Here is a 26,221-nt window from a genome sequence, read left to right as displayed (position 1 = left end):
TTTTATGCTTTTCACATACTTATCATATGCATCTGCTAATATCCTAGACAAAGAAAATGACTGAACCGAAGGGAGAACTCACAGTGAAGACCGCCTGAAGGTTGTTAAGTTTCTCGATTTCCTTGGGCATCCCATTGCTGCCCCAACGAATTAGGTAGTTCTCACTGCAGAAGGAAAAGAAACACTTCTTACTGAGGGGTCCTCTGAGGATGGAGCTACCCACAGGGGAGACTGGAGGGAAGCCCAGCAAAGCTCAGTGACATTCGTCTGGCCGGCGTGCACGGAGCACAGTGACTACACTCAGTCTCCTGGTTCTGGAACAGGCGCCTGCCGCAGCCCTGCTCCATAAGGCACACCCGGTGTGGGCCTGGGACACACACTGCTCATGATGGCAGAGACACAGCAGATGCCACCAGATTCCATCTGGGGCTTTCTTCATCTCAAATTCCTGTCTAAAAGTTTCAGCTTTGCTGAATCAAGAATGTAATTTCATGATAATCATTCTAAATCCATCCCCTGGAATCTACATCATCATGCTCAAACACAATTTCTATTTTAGAAATAAACAATCTGTCAGTAATCACTTTTAACCATCTTCTCCTAAACACATCTGCTTCCTTAGCTGCTCAGCAGTGATGCCACTGCAGGGTTGAACAAAGCCAATTAGCATTCCCTACAGTCATAAAATTTTTTTATAGAGTTCATATTTTACAGCAGTTTTAGGCCCACAGCAAAGTTGAACAGAAAGTACAGAGAATTCCCATACCCCCCCGCCAAAACACAGGCTCCACCATGAACAACACCCCCACCAGAGTGGTATATTTGTTAATACAATCAATGAACTTACACTGACTCATCACTACCACCCAAAGTCCACAGTTTACTTTAGGGTTCACTCTTGGTGGTGTTACTCCATGGGTTTGGACAAATGTATGATGACATGCATCCACCACACAGTGTCACACAGATTAGTTTCAGTGCCCTAAATCCTCTGTGCTCTGCAGATTAACCCCCGACCTTTCCCCTATTGTCTTTTGAAGGCTCTGCTCTTGTCTGTGTTCTGATGAGTCTTAGGTGACTTCTAAGACCCATGGGGCCCACAAACTGTTGCTGCACTGTTTCAGCAGCCAGACAAAAGGCTTAGTAGCCCAAAGGATTTTATTTTCTCCTGCCTAGAAATCCTCCCCCTCTTCTCTGTCCTCCCCTCTCAAACTGAGCCAAGAATTTAGGCAGGGGGTAGGTGGAGACCAGGTATTTTTACAGGGTCAACAGCAGGTGACTGGGTGTCCACTACCTGATGAAACTGGACCGCTCTGGGTCATAGAGGGCCATGAACAACTCTGCGTCTTCCCCGATGTTGCAGACAAAGTTCTTGAAGTTGACGTAGAGGCCGTAGGTATGGTTGGCACTGAAGATGGACTGTCCCCGCAAGTCCAGGTTCTGCAGGACTGACTGAACACAGGACAGGAAGAGAAAGGCATCCTGGTTTCAGCAAACGGAAAACATGGCAAGTGGGGAACAAATATAACTACTGACCAAGAGGAGGAGCACTTAGAAGAAAGTATACGTAAGTAGACAAATCATCAAGTGGGCCAAATGTAACATAATCATTATTTACATACATAATCAGACTGCCCTGTTCAGGGCCCCGAACCTAAGTAATTCAATACTGTCAAAAGGGGTAATTCCTGATTTTAGTAGCTTCAAGAAGTCTTCATCTCACAATTGCTTCTGAGTGAACCTCAAAAGCATAAAAATCATGATCTGTTATCCTCCTTTGGGGAATAACCCTCAAAGCAAACAACAGGCCCCAGTGGAAAGGCTTCACCCTCAGGCATGTCAGCTGTTGAAGCCAGAACACAGTGAAGTAGTATCACAGCTGTGCTAAAGATGTAAAACCTACGAGCTCGGAAACAAGAAAACAAACAGAAACCTTGCGTCACTAGAACAGGACTGAAGACCAAATACCAAAATACCAAGATGTTAGGCAGTCACAACACAGGTGAGATTTTCCCTCTTCTGAACCCTTTTAATTTTTACTTAATGTCCAGTTCCTACTTTCAAAATCTTTCAAATGCTCCTTGTTATTTACTCTGGAAACCATAATATATGCACTAAACACAGGAGGTTACATGGAAAAAGGCTCCCTGTCACCAGTTTCCCTCGAGCCAGTCAATAATGACCAATTCATTGTTCATCTCTCCAGAGTTGGCAGACACATAAGCAAGCACAGGTGTAGGTATGTTCTTTTTTGAAACACAAATAATATTATTTCATACACAGTTCTGCATCTTGCTCCTTTACTTAATATTTATCTTTGTGTCTTTCCATATCAGAATATAACATACAGTGGCCTCATTCTTTTTGTTATGTGTTGCTTTTAAAATGACTTTCTAAACAACATTTCTACCTCTGCAGTCACTGACTTCCTTTCTCTCATTAAAAACAAACTCGACAATGGAACCTCAGGGATCAAAGTCTGTGTATCTGAGAAAGAGTACCTTTTCTTCTTGAATCCTTTCCTCAATCCTTTTCGAGGCCACTTCATGGGCCTTGAAGAGGGCTACTGTGCTGGTTTCATCTGGGTCCAAGATGTTGCCATTGTCATCTCGCACGACCAGGTCCAGGCCAAGCATTCTAGAAAGAAAGGAGTGGGCAGCTGGCTCTCAAAGAAGCAAACTCTTCACTGGAGGACCCAGAGGATCTAGAGTGAGGGAGTGCGGGTGCTACACAAGTTGAGAGCCACCCACTGGCTCTTCTCCTTCTAATCCTTGTCTCCTTTCCACACCACAGTGATGTGAGAGCATGCAGGATCGCAATAACCAAGTTCATGTAATGATATGCAGAGTGATGGGGTCCACAGAACCTCACCAGGAAAGGCAAAATAAGCACTGACTCTGACTGATGCCCCTTTCCTCGAGTCTTCTGTTGTTTGGACAGGATTTCTGAAAGACCAACCTAACCAATTTAAGATCATGGGCTCTGGTGTCTGCCAGACCAGAAACTAAATCTTAGCTTTCATACTTGCTAGCAGTACTTTAGCTGATTTTGCAAAGCCCTGATTTCCTCATATGTAGCTATTCCCAACCCTTCAGGGTTCTTGGGAGAATTTAACGTGGTAATGCATGTAAAGCATGAAACACAGTGTCTAGCATATAGCGTACACTCAATAAATTTGAGCTTTTATTGCAGCAACTGGCACAAGAAAACACCTGTGTTAAGATGGAATTCTGAGTAATGTACAGGAAAACTTGGGGCCACATGGCTTATGCATGACAGGATCCCCAGGAAGGCTTTCATGCCCACTGTGCACACAGAAGTAGAAAAAATGTTACTTAGTTCCAAGAAGTGGGGGCTGTGGTGGAAATAGGATACTGCTATCTGAATGCCCAATGCACATTCTGCACACTGGCTGCTCGGGAACAGGAGTGTCCAAACAGCTAGCAAGCTCAGGAGTAACAGTGCAAGGTGCCAAGTCTTTGGGAAGAAACCAAAATACCTAGTTTTTCTCCTCCATGTTTTACAGCATCTCCATCAACTGACCTAATCTGGCAGCCTCTTCGCCATGGCAGCCAGGCCCAGAGGCCACCCAGACTCAGAAGCAAGGGGCCTTGGTGGCTGCTCGGAGACCTATCACCGGTGCGTCACTGGAGGGGCTTAGCTTCTTGAGCTGTTTCCCAGGGCTGGCATGGGAAGGCAGGAGTGCTCTGCTGTTTGTGGGGTGTGCACAGCCTGTGCCAGAGATCAGGGGCCCCAGGCCAATGTCCAAAAGGAGAGAGGCAGCGTATGCAGAAGGGGTAGCTGCCGTCTCCCACAGCCACTGATTTGGAAGAGCCCCCAGCACAACGTGACTGGCAGTGTAACCCCTGTGCTCACAGCCCTATGAATGGACACGGGACAAAGGAGGATGCTGTTAATTCTTTAACCTAAGAAGATCTGAGTTTTCTTCCTATTATCTTTGTGACTTGGAAGCAAATCACTTACGTTCACTTGGTCTGTTTCTTTAACCAAAAACGGGAATAGCAGCTACCTCTTAAGGTTGAATTTAGGTAATCTATGTGAAGGGTACATAGAACAGAGTTCGTAAATAACGGCTGAATGCAAATCTCCTGTGCTGGGTTTACCTAGCGATTTCTGAATCCAACTGTCAAAGTCTACGACATCTACATGGGGGAGGCGATGAGCTCTGTGTTCCCCAGTCTCTGAAGCATTTCCAAGAGCCATGAGGTTGGAGAAGTAGGGCAAAGGAGGGAAAAGTCACGTGTGCACAAGCGGACAGAAATTTAGAAAATGAAACTAAGCATCACATCAATCATCAACAAAAACAACATGAGGGACCAAACTGGTGTTTTAAAAAGAGCCAGTTAGGAGGGATGTATCCTGGGTCACCACGAATGTTGATGGACTGACTAAATTTCCTATTTTCTGAAAGGCAGAGAGTTCTAGAACCTACACACCTGCCTGAGCTAATCAGACAACTGATGAAGCAATTAACTTTGCAGACACAATCCACAGGCTAAAAACATGCTTTATTATTCTGGCAAATCTGGTTTTCATATGCTGTATCTTCCAGTTAGGGGAAGAGGGAGAGAGACTGAGTCTGATACAGACTTAAAATCCCTAGTTAAAATATACGCAGAGACAGTCTCAGTCCCCAAAAACGTCTGTCCCCGTCTGTTCAGTGGGTTTGGTAGAGGAGCCACTTAGCTCCAAGCCCCATCATCCCTGCTCCTCCATCACCTCCTTCAGATCAGAGACCCAGGACAGGGGCTGGCCCATGAAGAGAACTGCCAATTTTTTTTCAACAAAATGAGATGTTTTCCAAGGCAAAAAGAAAGCAGTAAGCAGTACTTTTTGGCAACTCTAAGATCAAAAGCTCTGGCTAAGTTGGGTCCTTTGGGTGAGTATGCCCATCTTTTTCCAAGTTCTCAGTGAAAAGTCATCCCTGGTTTACCTGTTCCCATGATCGATTTTGGCTGTGACCTTCTTCTTGAGCTCTGCCAGTTCGTCCTTGGGGAGTGTTCCAGACAGGATTTGGGACCGCCACTCGATCAAGCTGTACGTCATCTGCTGCAGTCGGCGGAAGAGTGTGACCTTGTTGTGCTGGGATGGGAAAATGAGGTGGAGAAAGGGACAAAAAAGTGTGATGGAGGATGAGAATGTCTTTTGACCTTATGACTCGACCTTTTGACATAAAGACTGTTCTTTATGTGTTGTCATCTACCCAATTAATTGTGCCACAGAGTGAGCTGTGCACTTTGAGGGGATGGCTTTGCCCTGAGCCATTCCTCCTCCCTCCCCTATTATGACATTAGAAACAGGTAAGCAGTGGTGGGATCAATGGTTGGTCCTAAATCATAGGTATAACAAATCACTCGTGCCTCCTAAGATTCCGAACACACCACTCCTGTCTGAACGCCTCCAGGGATGTTCGCTGTCCAGGAGCCACAGTGGATCACATGGTTAACCCCTTCTTATCCTGGGTCCTGCCTCCTTCCCAGCTGCATTTTATACCAGTCCCCACCTCAAACACCTACGCTCCTCCCACACAAAGCCACGTCCAGCTCTCCCGAGTGTTGCAGACCCTTGAACATGCTGCTTCCTCTCCTTGGACCCACTTTCCTCCTCTCTCCCTGAACTGAATCTCACACTCACCCCTAATCTCTCCTACTACATCCTAGTCGTAAGTCTCTACCTGAAACCCTAACTCCGGCTTCACTGTCTCGCTCCCAGCACCTGGAATTAAATCCTGTCACAGCACAGGAGCCCTGGCAGTGGCGGGGGTGTCTTGCCCTCCGTTGGAACAGTAAGTTCCCATCGTACAAGGGGCTTGCTCATGTTGCCACCCCTGGGAGCCGATTATGGATGGAGAAAGAACTATAACTTCAGAGATACGCAATAATGGAAAATAAAATGTAAAATGCAAACTCCCCATAAAACTGTGAGCTGTTCAGAAAATTGTTAGATCTAGAATAATTAAACCATTATCCTGAGCTTCAGTAAGAACTTCCTGTAACCAAACTAAATTAAGTGACAACCAATTATTTGTGCTTCTATCATTTGAGGAGTCAAACACTTGGTGTCCGAGCCATTATGCCCTTGGCTCTACCTAAGTGACAATTCATCACCTTAGAACAAAGTCAGGAGCATCTACTAGATGCTGCAAATAAAGTTCCTGCCACATTCTACAGGGGGAAAGGCAGCAATAAAAAAAGTAAACTACATATTTTATATGTAATGTTTACATATATAGTATATATGTAATGTGTACTATTTATATAATGTAAATTTACATGCATGTTTATGTATATATGTAATATTTACATATATACATATAAATGTACAAGATGATTTCAGGCTTTGAAAAGTACAAGAAGCGTCCTGCTAAGTGAAATAAGTCAGACAGAAAAAGGAATGAAGATTTCACTCATATGTAGGGTACAAAACAGGAAGCAACAAGTAAACAAACAAAACAAACAACAAAAGCTCCCAGACACAGACACAGTATGGTGGTTACCAGAGAGGAAGTGGGGTGGGTGGAGGAAAGAGTTCAAATATACAGCGATGAAAGGAGACAGACTTTGGGGAACAAACACACAATGTAATACACAGTTGATGTGTTACTGAATTGTACCCCTGAAACTTACATAATGTTATTAACCAATGTCACCCCAATAAACTAAATTTGAAAAGGTGTGAGAAGGAAAATAAATAAATACAGCTATAAGATAGGGTGCACATGGGGAAAGTGGCCACTTTAGACAGAGGGTTAGGAAAGACTGTTTTGTGGATAGCTTTTGAAAATGTTTTTTAAGTGAAAACCTATACAATTCCACATTCCCATATCTACTGTAAGACCACTTGTTTTCTATTTATAGGTGAAAAGTCACGATACATTTGTATAATATTATCTTCCATGAAAACAATGCTAACACACACACACACACGTTGTTGGTGGCTGTACAGCATGTTCTGTAGTGATGCTCCCCCACCATAACCCCAAGGGCAGGTTGCTGTGCAAGCTGTCACCTAGAATCAGGGCTGAAAACACCCAAGATCCTCCTGAACTAGGAGTAACTACGGAGGGAAGAGGCCTCAGCCTAGAAGCAGGACAGTGGGAGGCAGCGGCGAGATTAACTGCATGTGATCGAGGCCTGAAAAGAAATTCAGATTCCATGAGAACATCCAGGAAAGAGATGAGAGCCTTCATCGGTGACTACAGTACGCCCTTGTTACCCCATCAATCTGAAAAACACAGACCACCATGCCGGCTTAAAATTTTGAAACTCCCTGCATTTTAGGCCTTTAGTGTTTTCTGAATGGTCTCCTTTTCATCAGGTAGTCCTTCAAAAAGCATTTTAAAATACCATTTTTAATAAGCAAAGGTAAAAATAACCTTGCTTTTTCATTTAATTTTATAGAAAATGTTTCCATCTCAGTCTTTCAAACTAGAAAATACGGGAGAAATTAAGCCCATAAAATTTGCTTTTCAAAGCTGCTGGGCAGAAAGGGGATCTTTTTTTCTTCTTTTTTTTTGCAGTCTGTCTATTTCTAGTGAGGTTTTTAAAAAATGTTTTCTCGTTTTAATTAAGCTATTAGGTCTCATAATAGGGTCAAGTAGGGGCTCAAAGGCCCAGGAGCCTGTGTGAGAGACAGCTCTTTGCCACACATGCTCCCAAGTTCTTAGCCTCAATTATACTAGACATTATCCAAGGCAACTTAATTATTGCCTGTCCATATCAGCCTTGTCTGCCAAGTTCTTCCCCCAAAGAAGGATGAAGACAGCCATTCTTCTCTGATTCACTCTGCCAAGTTAATTCTGAATAGACAAGCTGGAACACACCAAAGGAAGCAATTTCCCCATTTACCTCAAGGAAATGGATTTTTGTTGCCACATTCCTAAGATGGTTCTAAGTAGGCTGTTTCAAGCCACAGCTGTCCCTGACACTATGGATTCCTGGGGCAGCATATGAGGACAGGTGAGGAGGAACTCAGATGCCACACCCCAATGCCCAGAGACCTGGAGCCAGACCACGGAGTCTCCCCTCCCTCCTGCTCCCTTTCCTAATCCCCACCCAATGCAAGCTGTGTGCTACAGAGTGCCTTCGCTCGTACTCCTAGACCTCACTCATCTCTGCCTTTTTAGCACTAGCAGCCATTGTCATAAAATTTAGGGGGGCAAGGCACTTATTTAATAACTTCTTTGATCCTCTGCAAAAGTCAGCATAACCCTGGGACATAGAAGGGACTCAAAACAAACTTGGACAGCTCAGACACAAAATCTCACTCTGGTTTCAATTTAAGAGTCACCTCTACCAAATAGAGACATGGCTCTATGTTTTTTTCTACTGGACAGTAAGGCATTCCTGCATTTGTTTTGAGTTTCACCCTCTTTTCCACCTGGAGATCTCCGAGGTCTTACTTTTGCATTTCAATTCTGGATGCCTATCTATCTTGATTTTTTACAAAAAGAATTTGTAGCCTTGGCTGGTGTGGCTCAGTGGACTGAACTCTGGCCTGAGAACAAAGAGGTTGTGGATAAGATTTAGGGCACGTGCCTGGGTTGCGAGCCAGGTCCCCAGTAGGGGGCGTGTGAGAGGCAACTGATGGATGTTTCTCTAGCACATCAATGTTTCTCTCCCTCTCTTCCTCCCTTCCCCTTTCTCTAAAAATAAATAAAATCTTTAACAAAAAAGAATAAAAAAAAAGAATTTATAGTGATAAAATAAAATCACAAGGAAAAACAGCTTTGTCTTCGATGATGGCAGGAACACAGAAGCCATCCATTGAGTATCTTAGAAATTCTGGGGGTCCCTGAGACAACAGCACCCCTCACAGGGTGTCCAAAACCTGGATTCAATTTTTCACTTTCCCGCACAATGCAGACCACAATCAAAAGGCTGTCCTCGGTTCCTGCACCTCTTCCTCTGCCTCAGCACTTCCTCTGTTCACCACCTGTCCTCTTCCCTGCAGATTTTATGATTTAGAGGCAAAAGTACTTAAGTGAATGCATTGGGGCCTGATTTCTATCTCTAATTCTGTCATTAATTGCTAAGTGACTTTGGGCATATTATTCTCCCTGGGAAACACCCATCTGTGAAATACAGGGGCTGGCACTAAGATCTATTCCCAAAGAGAAGCATCTTCCAGTCTGAGATTGAGACCTTAAACTCATTTACCCCTCCAAGCCGCGCCCTGCTTAACTGTACCTGACTCAGACCACCTTCCTGCTGGTGTCCTTGCATACTCGGTTGGCTGTCTATCCAATTTCACCCATACAGAGCTCTGTGCAATCAATCGCATGTCTTTTCTGAAGACCTGTAACTCCTGGGGTCTGAACCTGTGTTCTGGTTCCTGTGTGTCCTTGGGAAGAAGGGAGCCCACTCAGTCCCTGTTCTGCTCTTGCTACCCATACTAGTGCCTCTTCTCTGACAAGAGAAGGCTTTGCCTTACTAGCAAAGGCTTGGTTTTTAAAGAAAAGATTCCAGTAAAGGAGAATTTTTGCCACTGGAAGTAGTACTAGAAATCCTGAATGCCAGACACCAAAGTTGGAGAAAAGCACCCAAAGCACCACCCTTGCCGTGCCACCCTGAGACGGTGTCCCAGTTCCACCGTCTCATCCTGCCTCTTCCAAGAGCCACACTGGGCGGGGCTTGCCGCTCAGACAAAACACGGGGACCACAGGACAAAGTTGTCTATGGGAATATCCTGTCCTTAGTAATAAGTGATCAGATGCTAGTTTCAAACCATGACACCAGCCTAATGATACTTCAGAGCCTACATCCCAGCAGCCAGCAGCAACCACCTGTTCTGAGAGAAGAGACTTGAGAAGCTTTACTCCTCTAGATACGCAATGATGAGAAGAAAGGGCGATTCACCTTAGTGGGTAAGCTCCCCAGCCCCACCTGAGTTACGGGCACTTCTTCTGCTCCAGATGTTTGCAGAGCTACAGACTAGCCCAAGGCTGTACTCTGCTGGCATATGTTAAATGAAAGAACATCAGTCCTGGGTATGAGTTCCATTTTAGCAATTAAATTCACTTAATTCAACAGTATGTATTAACCACCTTCTAACACACTGGGCTCTTCTCCTATCTCTGCCTTAAGGAGCTAGGGTTACATTCAGTCTCCCAATCTGATAGGGACAAAACGGTGGGCTAACAGAAACTCACCAAACCATGTCTCCAGCTGGAGGATGGGGAACAGCACCGGGCTGAATCTCAGCATGTGGCATTGTACAGTGTGTTTATGACATGCAGAACATCTCAGCTTCCAAGAGAGTTCCTCTTTCAAAAGTTTTTTGTCCCAATGTCCAACCCCCCCAAATAAACTCTACCTTATCAGTTTTCAAGACCTAATTTTTAGCTGAGAAAATGTGATGTTACGAGGTGGGATGTAGACTTGTGCACATTCAGAAGGTATAACAGGGCTGTTATCGAAAAGGTAAACTTAGGTCTTATCACATCAGTCCAGCTGTGCCTACATCAATGCACAAGCATCTGCCCTTCTAGCTGGGGGAACTCACAGAAAGCAAGATGTGCTGCGAGGAAGAATAGAAGTCAAGTTCAGCTGATTGGATCTACTTTCCAAGGCTGGGAAAAGCTAAAATCTCTAGAGGGGGCAGAGGAAAATGGACTGCATACTTATAACCATCTACCGAGAGCAGTTAAGTCCCTACAGGGCCAGAAGGGAGCCCACCTCCTCAGTCCCAAGCTGGAGGGCCCACCCATGACCCACTTCAGGGCAAAATCCCACAGTGCCGTGAAATTCTGCCAACACTGGTCATTGTGTATCAGCTCTCATGAAGCGGTGCTGTAAGGGGGCAACCAGAGGCTGTCACGTCTAAAAGGCAGTGTGCCAGGTACTGTCCCGAGAGCTTTACACAAACTATCCTGTTGAGTTCTTACAGCAAATCTGTAAGACATGTATAATATATAATCACTTGAAGTGAGGAAATTAACTGAGGAGGTCAAAGGCTCTCTCAGGCTGTGGAATCATCCAGATGAACCCTGAAACCAGACCCCTGTCTACAGAATCTGCATTCTTTCTGTGGGCTTTGTTTGTTTGCAGTCACTGTTACTGGCTTTGTTCCTTTTTGTGAATATTAACAGCACACACCAAGCAAGGGAACAAGCCAGAATTGAGAATTGGCCTCCTGTCTAAATCCAATGTCCACAGAGTGGCCATTTCTCCAGGAGGGCAGCCACCTCCTCACTCACAACGTTTCCTCCTTTCCTGATCAAGCACCAAAAACACACACAGTTAACAGGCTCCGACTGAGGGTGAGCAGTGCAGACAAACTCACCAGAAACTGTTGCAAATTTGCACTCCACATTCCTTTCCGGAATGGTCCATGCCTCCGGGACTTGAACCTAAACTAAGGAGGATCACTATCTGTGATTACTGAGTGCTCAAGGTCACTCCACCAAAGATGGTAACACAGGGAAAGGAAGTGGCCTTGGATAAGGGGAGGTGCACACAAGGGAGCTTCAGAGTCTCCAAGGCTGCCGGAGGGAGGACAGCTAGAGCGGCTACTGTTCCTAGCTAAGAGAGCATCAAGGGTGACGTGCTCACATTTGTGAAGTCCTTGATCTGCCCACACAGTGACTTCTCAGCCACCATCTCTTTTCATACCCTCAAAGTCTACAGAGTAAACAGAGCAGGTCTGACGTCACCTTTACAGAGGGGCAAATCCCAGAAGACCCCTGAAGACCTCAGATGGCCTGCCCAAGCCCACAGAGCCAGTCATGGCTGGGCCTAGACGAAAAACCAAGCTTCTGAATTTCTAGGCCAGTGTCTGCTACACTTTGGCCAACATCGACCAGGAAAGATTAACTAAATGGAAGAAAATAATACTAATATAACAAAGAGGAGCAGAAGGAACACGAGGTTCCTTAGTTACTGGTGGATAGAACTTTCTTCTTTCTACTCTGGATGAGTGGGTTCCCCTCTCTTCAGCAGAAGGAACTCCCTCTTTTAGGACATATTTATGGTTATTTCATAACGGTAAAGTACAACTGCTAAAAATAGTTATACCATAACTACTAAAAATAAATCATAGCTATACAAATATCTCTCTTGTCTAACATAATTGTGTCTACACAGCTAGGCTGAGTCTGTTTAGCAGATTGTGTTTTCCCCTCACCTAAGTCTAGCCTTGACGGGTATGGCTCAGTGGGTTGGGTGTTGTCCCACAAAGCAAAGGGCCGCAAGTTCAATCCCCAATCAGGGCACATGTCTAAGTATCATCAGGGCACATGCCTAGGTTGCAGGCTCAGTCCCCAGAGGCAACCAATCGATGTTTCCCTCCTTCTATTTCTCCTTCCCTTCCCTCTTCTTCTAAAAATAAATAAATGAATTAATTTAAAAAATTTTTAAAGGCTCTCTGGGTCCCATGAACTTAGACTTGGAACAGAACTTGGACTGTGGAGGCTCTGAAACTGCATGGGTGTCATTAAAGCCACTAAACAGAGCGCCTGAGCACGTCACCTGTGGCAGGAAGTGCACGGGACAAATGAGCTAAGTGCTGATGCAGCTAAGCAAAGCCTGCATTCACTTTACACAGACCAAAGAAACGTACACAGGACCAGAAACAGAGACACCGGGAAAGTGTGTAGTGAGAGTGCTGCTGGTGGTAAAAACTACACTTTGGTTCCTTTTACTCCCCCCCGCCCCCCAGTGAAACATAATGTTTGAAGTTTGCTCCTTTGACACACAGCTTTCTAAGAAAGAAGTTCAGAAATTCTGTCTGAAGTAAACCTTCAATGGTTTAGGAAGGGATGAGGGTTGGGGACAAAGAGGAGAATTCTAGCCACAATTTATAACAAACCACTGGAAGCGTATTGTTTCTTAATGGGAGATCGTGTATCAAAAGCAGAAGCAGGCTGCTTACCCTGTCAAATGATTAGGGTTCCCACAGTGGATGTGTTTTAGTCCAACAACAATAGCTCTAAGACATGTTTAAAATATTCACAAAGCACAAAGTAATTATTTTACTACATGTCAAAATTAAGATGAAAAACGTGCTGCCCTCTGAGAAAGGAGGGATTTTTTTTTAACTTAGCTCCCAATTCTGTTACTAAGTTGTGGAGCACTCGCAGGAGAAGTGGAAAAACTAAGCTCATTGCCACTTAACTGCTAAGGGATCTGGAAGCCTAAGAGTCCTACTTCTTCCTCCCTGGTTCACTTCTCCTTTTATTCAATAGTAGACTTGCTACAATTACCTGTGGACGTCTAGAGGACAGATAATAAACTCAGCCCAAGAGTTGTGTTTTAGCAAGAGGAAAAGTCAGCCTCATGCATACTCTCCACTCTTGTACATTACACCTTAAAAAAACCCCTCTCTCCATCACTTATTATTGAATACGTTTCACCACTCACCGATCTCCAGAAAGACTATGTTAAGGAGCTAACTCATGTGTACGTCATTCCTCATCCATCAAACTGGTTCCATCCACCACTAACCAATCAATTAAGAACCAGAGAGTGCTTTCAATAGAAATACAAGACGATGGACATAGGCCAGATGGCTTAAAATGGCATCTCTATTCTCCTGGAGCTTGTGATTTAAGAACTTACAGGTTAGCTCTCTCCTCAATTAAACATAAAGAGATCAAAAGATCCACTGCATTATAGGGCGGTATGCCCCCAGGATCAGACGATGGGGTCAGCTATGAGTGCTCCTACAGTCCAGAAGGAAACATTACAAATTAACGTCTTTAGAAGATATATTATGAAGAAGAAATGGCTTAAACTTGGCCTTCAAGTATGGGCAGACAAAAAAAAACATGCACTTTTCCACCAAAGGGGTTGGTGATTTCTACTGCTGTGATTCATCCTGGGAAATGGCCTGGATGGAAAGGAAATACCTTACATGAATTCTTAGACATATGACAGAATGAGTTTTTGATATTTTTCATATTTGGGTCTTAGAGCACAGGTGGCAAACACAATGCCCGAGGGCCGAATCCAGCCCTCCACCTTGTTTTATCCAGCCCGGCACCTTGTTTCTACCCGGCGGCAGTGCTGAGCTCTCCCTTAACTGTTAGGAGTAATTATGTTTATACAGTCCTAAAATCACATCCGGCCCTTTGAAGGCAACCTCAAGGCTGATGTGGCCCCTGGTGAAAATGGGTTTGACACCCCTGGTCTAGAGCGAAGACTGAAAAACCACCTAGATAAACAAAGCCAGGTACAGGAAGGAGACGAGCCCCCAGAGCAGCAAGCCACATGTGTTCCCTCACTGAATTCTTCGCTCAGAGAACAAGAGACAGCACACGCACAGGCGTTCCCTGCTGCCATGGGGCCTGGCAGATGCTTTCAGAGGCAAGACCAAGCGATGCTTACGCACAAAGCCTCCAGGAAAGGGGGGCTTTAGAAAAGTGTGTGCATGTCCCGATGTGAAAAGAGCTCCCTAAAGTGGACACAGGTATAAGCTTGTGGCCAACAGACTAAACAGTCTTGGCCTCTTGCAAGATAGCTGCCCCTGATGTTCTATAGGTGGAGATGTTAACAGAATGCCCCAGAGTTTCTTCACTGGTGAATTGGTAGTAATTGCACCTACTTTATAGGAGTATTGTAGGATTAATGACAGTTCCAGGAACTTAGTAAGGACTATGCAAGTGTTTGTAGTTATTATCCTTACGACTTTACGAGTGTGCCTATCAGCACACTGTCAGTTGGGAAAAGATTGAACTGATGATTACGTCTACTTCCTCCACTGCCCACCTCAGCCACGACCCTACCCTGCAGAATGCACATCTGCTGGTTCTCAGCCATTGTGAGGTCCAGGTAAGTCATCATCCAGTGGTTGACCCCTGCAGAGGACGGCTCAGCAGCAGGACAGACTGAAAGCCCAGGAAGGATGCCACTGGCTCTGAGCCCCAGGAGAAAACTCACCACGTAGAGCTTGCGCCAGATGACAGCCCATTCTCGCAGCGTGGATGTGAGCTCCTGCACCAGTGGGAGTTCACCAGGGATCACCGTCTCGTTTTGCCTGGAGAGAGCCAGAGAGAGGCCTGTGTTACTCCAGCTCAACCACTGCCGTTTCTCTCAATAGAGGTCAGACTCCCTGAAGCTCAGAGATGGCAAAGGGGGCGGTTAGGTTTGAAACAAAGCAAAACCTGCCCATCAGGAGGGAGGGAGCTATGTAGGAGATTTTTGTCATAACTAATCATCTGAGGAAAGGAAAGAAGCTGAGGCCACCACAGTTCTCAAAATAATTTCGTTTTCTGCAAAGCGACGGGCTCACAGCCCAGCCTCAACCTCTCTGTTTCGCATCTCTGTGGGAGCCTCAATTACTGAGTCAGGCTGGCTTCAGCAATTCCCAGGGATGGAAGCCAAAATCCAGTACTGCAGCCGGGTCTGCCAAGCATCTGTTTCTTGGGTATGGGGCGGGGGGGTATGTGTGTACAGGTCCTGGGGTTCATCATCTCACACCAAGCACTGTGGGGTTGGAGGCCCTGCCGTCTTCCAAAACAGCACTAGGTTTTTTTCTCACCTGTGGCCTTCAGCATGGAGACTGTACAGACCAAACTCCTCACCTACTTACAGGAGACTCAGAACAAGGAAGACCCGACATATAGTCACATAAATCCTCTCTGGTATTTTTATGATTAAAAAGAGGAGTGAGAGCAGGGATTGGTGGCATGATTGCCAGACTTACATAAAAATACAGGATGGCCAGTTAGGTCTGGATTTCAGATAGATGCAATAATTTTATAATATGTCTTGTGCAATATCAGGGACATACTGCAAAAAACTATGTGGGGTTATCAAAATCTCAAATTTAACGAGGCCTCCTGCATTTTATGTGGCCACTCAGAGTAGTGGGAATGTGCCTCCCACCCTTGCTCTCCACCCAAGCGCTGTGGCTAGCGACATCGCAGGGTGCCCAGAATAGCCCACTGGAAGGGAGGTTCTCTAGGAGGCAGGTTCTCCAGCCTGATTTTGTTTCTGAGGATTTTTGTGAACTTGGGCATGTCTCCACCTCTCATCTCTCAAACAAGGGGGTGGAATTTATGACTGAGAATGCTTTTGGACTCACTATCAGCCCTGGGACTCCAGTCCTGCTCCAGGAGCTCCCTATTCCCTCCTTAACTCCCCTGCCCGTGGACTCCCTAACCAAGTAGCCTCGCTCTCCCACTCGAGGCCAAGTGTCCCACTACTGTTAGATGCCACAGAGGCAGGGCTTCCCAGGACACGTGGTTAAGGTCAACAAGAAAATAACCACAGCACAATGAAGTTTATCTGCAGAGCACATTCACAGACATCATCTTATCAGTTCTCATCTAGATCGTGAGGAACACAGGGTCAGATTTGTTTTCCAAGACCGAGGTGGCCTGAGGCTAGAGAGCCCATCCAAGATTTATGGCTGATTTGTGCAGGACCAGCTTGCTCCTTTATCTCCTGGAGTTCCCACATGGGGGCCTGAGGTCTCACCAGAGAAAGAGTGTCAAACGTTCATGTATGTGCACACACGTGAGCACACCAGCGGTGAGCAGGTGGTGCAAGAGGAAGGTAAACACCTGCTCTTCTTTCGTCATCTGTCTTTACTGTCCTGGGGCAGGGTGCCGGGAAGAGACATCATGCAAAGAGAAGACAGAAGGAGGAATTGTGCCAGGAAAATGTCTTTATTTATTCCTCTCTCATTTAAGGAGTGGAGTTAACGAGTCGAGAGAAATATGGCACAAGGCATTCCTCAATAACTTTACATCTTTATCATTGTTTAGGAGTCTTCCTTGAATGGAACTTACCCTCGGTCTTCCACGGTTGCCTCTTTCAAATGGATATATGTTTCAGGGAAAATACCCTACAGAGAGAAGAACTTGGTTACACGGCCATGAAGATCTCAGCCCAGAGGGAAGCGTGTGGACAGCAGCGAGGATGAACGGAGGGGAGAGAGGACGCCAAACAATAGCTGCCACCTGCAGTCAGGCTTGTCGGGCATCAGTGACACCAGGGGGCCACTCCGTGAAATCATGGGTGACACATGGAAAGGTGTAAATAAAGATTTGGGTTCAGAGCTTAAGACAAATGCTCCATAAATGAACAGGCAAACATGCCTGGATCAGCCTGGAGCTGCAGTGAGGGGGCGGAGTTTAACCCCTTCAGATCCTGCTTGCCATGAGAAGATTCCCTTTCAAGGGGTCACATAAGTAGTAAGGTGGGGGCTCATACTTTGTGGCCCATAAAATTGTAGTAATTTTCTAAAGTGATTCCTCTCAGCACTTTCACTTTAACCAAATGTGCCGCAAATCAAGTAATAGTACTAATCAGCTGGCTATTTTTAGCACTTCCCAGTCTCAAATTGCTCTCCATTCTATAAACTTAAGAGGCAATTCTACATCAGTATTAGGACATTGCCTGGGGAAAAACTAAAGGACACAAAGACCTAAAAGAAAGTCTGGAACCTGGTCAGCAGAAACCAAAGAAGTGAAGACCAGATCTAACCAACAGGAAGTCAGGGATGTCCTTTTTCTTAAATGCCAAAGCTTCTGTTGCTCAACTGTGAGACACGTCATTGATAACCAGAGACTGACTCTGCTGTCTGGAAACAGCATTGTGGTTCTTTGTTTTACAGGACTTTGCATGCCGGCCCAGCAGAGGTAAGAGAAGAACCTGTTTAACAGGCACCATGGGCTCAGCTGGAAAAGTCAGCATGACCCTGTGCACACTCCGTGTCAGGGTGGTTCGTCACAGAAGTGGGAGAGGGACATCCGCTGCCTGGGGGACGGGGCTGGATACTCCTGCGTGCCCAGAGATCCTCGATCCACTCAGACAGAAACAAGTGAATTTCAACCTGGGTCTGTGTGTGCCTAGTTTCCAGTGCTGTATTTAGCCATACAGCTCTTCTGTCTCCATTAACCCTTTGACAAGAAAACAAGAAACAGCAAGCAAGTTTGCGATTGAGCAGCTCCCAGCATTGATGATGACAGTGGGGGGAGGGCCCAAGTCAGAAGTCAAATGGCCATTCTTCCCCACCAGACAAATGTAAATATTGTACTGACTACCATCTTTCTGGAGAACAAGGCTAGGCTGTCCAAAGAAAGCTCAGTCTGAGTACATGATGCTAAGTGAGGTAAGTCAGATACGGAAGAGACAAATACTGTATGACCCCACTTCTGTGAGATAACTAGAATAGTCAGATTTACAGATGGAATGTAGAATGGGAGCTGCCGGGGGCTGAAGGGAGGGATGAATGGGGAGTTAGTGTTTAATGGGGGCAGAATTTTAGTTTTGGAACATGGAAAAGTTCTGGAGACGGGTGGTGGAGATGGTTGTGTAACAATGTGAATGTGTGTAATACCCCTGAACCATACATTTTAAAATGATTAAAACAGGAATTTTGTTAGGTATATTTTATAATAAACAAATGTCCAGCACTCAAAAAAAGGGAGACTGTTGGACAAAGAAAGACGGACCACTTGAAGTGGCAGTTACAAAGAGCCGCATTTGAAGGTTAAATAAGTTGTAACAGTGCTCGTCCCACAGACTATCCTTGCAGAAGATTTTCCCCATCAAGCAGGTGAAGGACCAGTTAAAACTGTCATGCATTCATAATCTGGTAACTGGGCTCCTCTTCGTAACTGGGAGAAATCCAAGATAGAAGCATTTGACTTATATTGTGACATCTAAGCAGGTAAGTTATATTAGGTATCCAGCCATGATGATTTCCCTATTAAGAGAATATTTATTCTGTTGTATTGCCAGTGTGTTCTTTGTAGGCATCACCCTTCCATGCTGGCATAGATCCACTTACCGACATCTGGTTGCCTTGGGAAATGAGAGGCTTGTAGAACTTTCCTGATGCCATTAGGATGCACGGAGAGCCAGCTTAAACCTGAGTCGTGTATTTCTGATTTACAGCCTCTCTCTCAATTTTGCTTTTCCTTTCTCAGTGTAACCTACTTACTCACTTGATTAAAAAAATAATAAACTAATGATTTTCTAGATACTGCCCTTATCTACAATCCTTCAAGGACCAATATCGGTTTCTGCAAAGCTCTTGACTTCTTCAATTTGTAAAACCACTAGTTCATTTTATTGCCACTCTAAATGGCTATGTCTGCTTATAAATGACACCAAAAATTTCCATTAAAATAATAAACCTTTCAAACAGCTCTTCCCCTAAAGACTGGCAAATGAAGAAAACAACATTAGCAGAGCATTTCAAATAGGCCCAATCTCTTAATTAATGAAGGGGTGTCAAAAGCCGAGCAGAACTCATGACAACTGACTTTCAATTCCCTGTATGTTTCCCAGATCTCCTACAAAAAAAAAATTTCAACTTAAAAACCAAGGCGTCAATGCACGGCCCTCGCTTGCACTATCATTTCACTGAATTACAAAGTTTAATTATCAAGAGCTAAGAGAAGCGATTACTGAAATAATTCTTCTAAAGGGTAAGATTTAAGGTTGAAATGTGGGTTTTAAGAAAATACAAAAAAGTTAAAACCACATTTAGAACTTGTCCTCTAGTCCTAGTGTGGCACCCCATCTACCCACTTTCCAAAACACCACAAAGGCAGTAGCTGGGTGCTCCGCTGCATTAGGGGACCGTGGGACACCTTAGGAACCAAGGCCGTCTGTGCTGGCAAAGGGTCCTCACATGCCAGACTCTGTGAAAGGGAAAGCTGTTTCAACACGATTCACATTCACCAGTTAAACATCAAGAATTTGTTTGTCCTTTAAGTTCATATGATTTTATCTGCAAGTGTTATGTTGTTCGTTTTTAAAATTAACCCTTTAAATGGTAGGGAGTTAAGTGACATGAGTATTCTTGCACTTTAATAAATTTAGAAATTCAAAGTAATTCACTCTAATATTACGCTTTGAAACAACTATACTTCTGTAAGTATGAACAAAATAAACACTGATGGGGTTAGACCCAAACTGAGAAGCAGAAGTGCTGTGAACCCTGGGCCCTCTGAGTCCTCGGGTCTAACAGAGTCCTGACTGAAAGGTCTCTGCTGCAACCTTTCCTAGGGTCATGCCATCCTAGGTCCCTACTTGAAGGCCAGATAAATGAAAGTCAGCAAGTCATGAAGTGAAAACAGTGAAGCTGGAAATGAAGGCATGTGGTACAAGTAACCATCTGTGGGTGGAAACATTCAGCAGCAAGAGCTGGGGAGGAATCACAGGAGCAAAACAGTGGGAGTTGATGTTCGTTAGCATCACCAGCAAACACTCCTTTATTCTGGTAGGTTATTAAATCATCCAAATTAACAGTGTGTGTGTGTGTAAGCAGGCAAGTGCAAATACTGAGTGTGACTGAAGCTTCCACAAGGTGGGAAGCTTGCCCAGGGCAGGCTGGTGTTTCAAGGGCCACACTTGTGGAAAGGTGTTTTCCTGGGCCCTGGGCCCTTTGGAGAGCTGTGGGCAAGGGTTACTTCTATCTCCACATAAGAGCTTTGGGGTTTTTTTTTAAATTCACCTCTTGATAAATTCTGAAATGTTGCCTTCCACCCTTTGCTAATTTGCTATTTTGCATGTGAACTAACTGTGAAATAATGCAGCCCCATCGAGGGGCTCTTTCAATAGAGAATGCTGACAGGCTGTGCTGGGCTGGCTGCCAGGGTGGAAGGGAAAGGGCTGACCTGGCCTAAACAAACAGGGGGAGGGAGGGTTAACATTCCCAATTGGCCTGATGGTCAGTGGTCATGGCACTGGGAAAAGGAACCCACTGGGGTCATTATTTTATAATGACTCTGCCCATAATGAGATCCATTTTTATGGCCACCCAGTACTTACCACACATACAACTTAAAATGCAGTAGATAACCTATGTAAAAATATAGACCGAAACCAAAGTTTCCTGAAATAATACTTACCATGGCATTCTGTTTTCTACTTTTACGGTTTACTTTTTGTTTTCTTTTTTTTAAAATAGTGGTTATAACCTACTGCACTGACTTCATTGTGTGTGATGGGGGCTGTCGGGTGCACAATGTGAAGACTGCCGCTCTGCTTGGTCCACAGCACAGTGAAGGAAAGAATCAGGGAGAACGGAGACGCTTTTAGTGCTAGGAGTTTAGCATGGGAACTAAAGGAGAGAAGAAGCATGCCTCCCCCTCCAAAGGACAGAGCCAAGGATAAAGGGTCACGGCATCACCACACTGCTTAGCTAGAGGGACAGGGTGCAAGAAGCCTGCAGAGGCTGGGCCTAGTCTGGGAACTCCCCTCTGAGCCTCTGTCCCGAGTCAGATGGTTGCTGGGCCTGCACTGTGTTGCTGGAGCAGTGAGCTCACAGAGTTTGCTTTCACATCTTAAAGAGCAGGCAGCAGAGGGAAAGCAAACTAGGTCTGGAGACAGCAGAGGGCAGATACGGGACCAGACAGCACAGCACAAAACTAGCAGACAGATTTCAAATGCAAAAACTGAATCATAAGCCGTACCTTTTTAGATTTATTTTGGAGGGTATATCCTCGGAACCAACCTGTCAAGGAATAAGAGAACACAAAATATTTTGTGTTATCTGGGATAATATAAAGATATAACCAATATACAACCTTATATTGTTAGAACACCAAGACAGAATTCAAGAGACAACTAGCAGACAATATGTTAGAATGTGCACATTTTGGTTTATTATACAATAAAAATCTAGATCAGTTGTTTTTATTCTCTTTATCACTAAAAAATTTGAAATTCATTTACAGCCATGCTTCATCTCTGCCCCTTTGGAGAAAGGACAGACCAAAAAAACAGGACAGAAGGCAGCCCAGCCTCTTAATACCTTGATTAACCCCTTACAGTCACTCAGTGCTTTTGTATGGATGAATCTGGACTTTCATCCATATAGTATACACTCTACAAGTCACCTGACACTATTAAAACAGGTATTTTAAAATAATTTATATCATTTCTCTCTCTTCCCCCTCTCTCTCACTCTCCTCCCTCTTCTGTCTCTTCTAAGCTCCAAGCATAAGAACTACTAGTTATTCTGGAACAACTTTCAACTGGAGTAGCAAACCTTATATATACAAATATTTGCACCTAAAAAACTGTAACAAATAATAAAATAACATTTCAAATAATTCTTGGCAATGCTATAAGCACCGACCCCCCCCCCCAGCAAAAACATTTTATGTGTTTGCTTGATGAGGCTTTAAGAAAAAGCTTTAGGAGTTAAGAATGCTGGCCTTTACAAAGAGTTGTTTTGTAGGTAAATACACACATGATAATTTGAGTGTTTAAAAATACTTTTAAGTAACCATGTTCTTTAACTATGATTCTTAAATTTGGTTATCCTAAGATTTTTTAAAAATCCTATTATTTGATAATTTAAAAAATGTAACTAGACTTCCGGCCAAGATGGAGGTGTAGGTAGACACACTGTGCCTCCTCGCACAACCAAGATAGGGACAACAACAATTTAGAAACAGAATAACAACCAGAACTGTCAGAAAACTGAACTGTATGGAAGTCAGACAACCAAGGAGTTAAAATAGACACCTTCATTCAGACCAGTAGGAGGGGCGGAGTCAGGCAGCCTGGCGGAGAGGGGTCACAGCACAAAAAGGGGTGGCACCGGGCGCACAAGGCACCCCGGGCGCTTAAGACCGTAGCGAGTGGATCCTGGGTGCTCGAAGTGGCAACCAGCAGACCCAGCAAGGTGGCAATTGTGAAGCAAGGCACTGCGCACAACCCAGGGTCCCAGCACAGGGAAATAAAGCCTCAAAACACCGATGGAAAACACCTGCGGGGGTTGAGGCCCAGGAAGACTCCCAGCCTCACAGGAGAGTTCCTTGGAGAGACCCACGGGGTCCTAGAATGTGCACAAGCCCACCCACACAGGAATTAGCACCAGAAAGGCCCAGTTTGTTTGAGGGAAGTGGAAGAAGGGACTGTAGTCTGACAGAGAGCAGAGCAAGCGCCATTGTTCCCTCTTGGACCCCACCCCCACATACCGTCACAACCCAGGGACTGGGTTGCCCCACCCAGGTGAACACCTAAGGTTCTGCCCCTCAACATAACTGGTGCAACAAGACAAAAAAAAAGCCTGAATGTAAGAACAGATCAAAGCTTCAGAGCAAATACAACTAAGTGACTAAGAGATATGCACAGTTCAAAGCATTGGTGACCAGGATGCTCACAGAATTGGTTGAATTTGGTTGCAAATTTGATGAACAAATGAAGGCTACGCTAGGGGAAATGAAGGAAAATGCACAGGGAACCAATAGTGATGGAATGAAAGCTGAGTCTCACATTAATGAAGTGGACCAGAAGGAAGAAAGAAACATCCAATCAGAACAGAATGAAGAAACAAGAATTCAAAAAAATGAGGAGAGGCTTAGGAACCTCCAGGACATCTTTAAACATTCCAACATCTGAATTATAGGGGTGCCAGAATGAGAAGAGGAAGAACAACAAGTGGAAGAGTTATTTTGAACAAATAATGAAGGAGAACTTCCCCAGTCTGGCAAAAAGAAATAGACTTACAGGAAGTCCAGGAAGCTCAGAGAGTCCCAAAGAAGTTGGACCCAAGGACGCACATACCAAGGCACATCATAATTACATTAGCCAAGGTAAAAATGAAGGAGAGAATTCTAGAAGCAGCAAGAGATAAGGGGACAGTTATCTACAAAGGAGTTCCCATCAGAATGTCAGCTGATTTCTCAAAAGAGACCTTGCAGGCAAGAAGGGGCTGGAAAGAAGTATTGCAAGTCATGAAAAGCAAGGACCTACATCCCAGATTGCTCTACCCAGCAAAGCTTTCATTTAGAATGGAAGGGCAGATAAAGCGATTCTCAGATAAGGCCAAGTTAAAGGAATTCATCATCACCAGGCCTTTATTTTATGAAATGTTAAAGGGACTTATCTAAGAAAAAGAAGATAAAAAACATTATAGTAAAATGACATCAAACTCACAGTTAGTAACAACCACACCTAAAACAAAAGCAAAGTAAGCAAACAACTAGAACAGGAACAGAACCACAGAAATGGAGATCACATGGAGGGTTAGCAACAGGGGAGTGGGAGGAGGAGAGAGGGGGAAAAGGTACAGAGAATAAGCAGCATAGATGGTAGGTAGAAAATAGACAGGGGGAGGGCAAGAATAGCATGGGAAGTGTAGAAGCTAAAGAACTTATGACATGTGGACATGAACTAAAGGGGGGGAATGTGGGTGGGAGAGGGTGTACAGGGTGGAGGGGAATGAAGAGGGGTAATGGGACAACTGTAATAGCATAATCAATAAAATATATTTAAAAAATAAATAATATAAAATTTAAAAATGTAACTAGTTTGTAGAGTCTGAAGGTCTCATTTTCATATGGTAAAAAATACAAACAGTACAAAAGTTATATGGTGAAAAATAATTTTTTTCTCATCCTGCACACACATGCAAAAGCTTTAACTTCCTTTTCAAAATTCCAATAAATATGATGTACATATGGATGTTTTCCTACCCTCTACCTTGTAGAGTATACAATTTAATCTGTCCATAAACACACATTTTATAGTAAACATTTACTGAATACCTACTGTAGGTAACTCACTGTAATAATTCCTCTTATTCCCCGTGTCCATCAAGTACTCTGTTGTGAGAGGTACATGTGTAAAGCAGTTGTAAACATACACTAAATAGATAACAGCCATAATTAAAATGTTAGGAAATTGCTAATAGGGTTCTAGATCTTTCTTATAATTTGTTCTACATAAAATCGCCCAGAAAATAGGCACACAATCTATATTGGAAATGTTAGAAGTAGAAAGTTGACTTTACTTTCTTTGTGCATAGATTTAAACATTTCAAAAATTCTAAAGCTGCCAGTACTCAAAAATTGAACAAGTTTTGCTATTATTTTTTACAGGGAGAAATGGAGCATCATCCTGTGGAATCATTAGAGGTTTGAATCAAGGCCCATGGTGGAGAGAGAGATACTGAGCAGGAAATACTGCTCCTAACTTAGAATGTCAAAGGGTGCGAGAGGCCCAGACACAACACCAAGCTGAACACTTTTCCCAAGTCTCAAGTCTTTACCACTGGCTCACACTTCCTGACACATGAAAACACTGCTGCCTGAAGGAATGATTCAGTCTTCATCCTGGGATGGGAGGAAGCAAGCTGAGAAACAATACTTCACGTCTTCCAACCAGTTCTCACCTCCCAATGCCCTATAAAACGAAGCTCTTGTCATACAGGCTTTGCTTCACTTTCAGAGAGGAACTCACCACTACTTTTGTAAACAGTGTTTTTGCACAGCCGTTCATCACAGAATTAAACCTGTCATTTCTGAAAACCTATTTTACTTCTTCAGTCTCCTCTGGACTCACGGTACATGTAAAACCCCTATCTAAAGGCACAAAATCACCATGCTGAATTTGTAAAAGTGAACATTTTGCTTGGCATTAGGCAGTCACAGAACACTGTCTATGCCTGGAGTTTCATTCATCTACCATCAAGGCTCCATAAATTCAATCACTGATAACGGCAAGGGAAATGATAACAATTCACGAGTGGTTCCACGCTGTTGAGTGCAGTTGGCTCTGACTCCTGAGACCCTATGCAGGAGTGACGTACAGAGTCCTGTCCTCAGCTGCCCTGCTCGGCTCCTGCGGGCTCCTTCCCACAGCTTTTTTTATGGAGTTGACCCGTTTCTCAAGGTCTTCCTCCTTTCCTGCAGCCTTCTTTTTCTTCTTCTTTTTGGGGGGTATTACTGTCTTTTCCAACAATGTGCACAAAGTAGGACTGAAGTTTTGTCAAGAGAATGTTTGCTCCTGTCCCCCTTACTAATCTGGGTTGTGAGATAAGCAAGAACACAATTTTTCAGTTAATCCCAATATTCAGAATAAGATAATCATAGTTAAAGATGTTAATGCAATTAGGCTTCTGAATGCATCATGATGCAAAGAGATAGTGAAGGTATGTCAACAGCTATGACCAAATGAGTGAATGCAGGAACTGACAGAAATTCCAGACGGTCTCTTGAGCTAGTAGGCAACTGAAATGAAGGGGGTGGTGGAGGGCTGGCTGAGTCTAGACAGCTGCTCTTACCAACACGCAGGCGAAACGATAGTCTCCAAGAGTTTAGGGCAGGCCCAGTGAACATCAACAGTGACTCTATGGTACAGGCTGCACTTCCATCAGGAAACCAGTCACTTCTGTTTTCCTGGAACTATACCAATTCAGTAAAAAAATCTGTCCCCTCTGATTGGCAGTATCAGAGAGCTCCTAATTCCACTGTCCAAGTTGCTTAGTTCTCCTGGTTTGTCCAACG

The 26,221-nt window shown here is 44.3% G+C and overlaps 1 protein-coding gene across 2 annotated transcripts in view; it reads right to left on the bottom strand.

Moving 5' to 3' along the window:
• DOCK5 (dedicator of cytokinesis 5) overlaps nt 1-26,221 on the bottom strand; it is a 193,887-nt gene that overhangs the window by 94,901 nt on the left and 72,765 nt on the right. For both annotated transcript variants that reach the window (XM_045852821.1, XM_045852820.1), the window contains exons 3-9: nt 21,395-21,435; nt 16,754-16,809; nt 14,898-14,994; nt 4,955-5,103; nt 2,502-2,637; nt 1,295-1,452; nt 83-164 (exon numbers count right to left, since the gene is read on the bottom strand). In XM_045852821.1, coding sequence (XP_045708777.1) covers nt 83-164; nt 1,295-1,452; nt 2,502-2,637; nt 4,955-5,103; nt 14,898-14,994; nt 16,754-16,809; nt 21,395-21,435 — 719 coding nt within the window. The remainder of the gene's footprint in view (nt 1-82; nt 165-1,294; nt 1,453-2,501; nt 2,638-4,954; nt 5,104-14,897; nt 14,995-16,753; nt 16,810-21,394; nt 21,436-26,221) is intronic.

Source organism: Phyllostomus hastatus, unplaced genomic scaffold, assembly GCF_019186645.2.
Source record: "Phyllostomus hastatus isolate PE091 unplaced genomic scaffold, TTU_PhHast_1.1 phas_contig_98, whole genome shotgun sequence".
Classification (NCBI taxonomy): domain Eukaryota; kingdom Metazoa; phylum Chordata; class Mammalia; order Chiroptera; family Phyllostomidae; genus Phyllostomus; species Phyllostomus hastatus.
The sequence above is the reverse complement of the archived record's forward strand: the minus strand, read 5'-3'. Positions and strand labels throughout refer to the sequence as shown.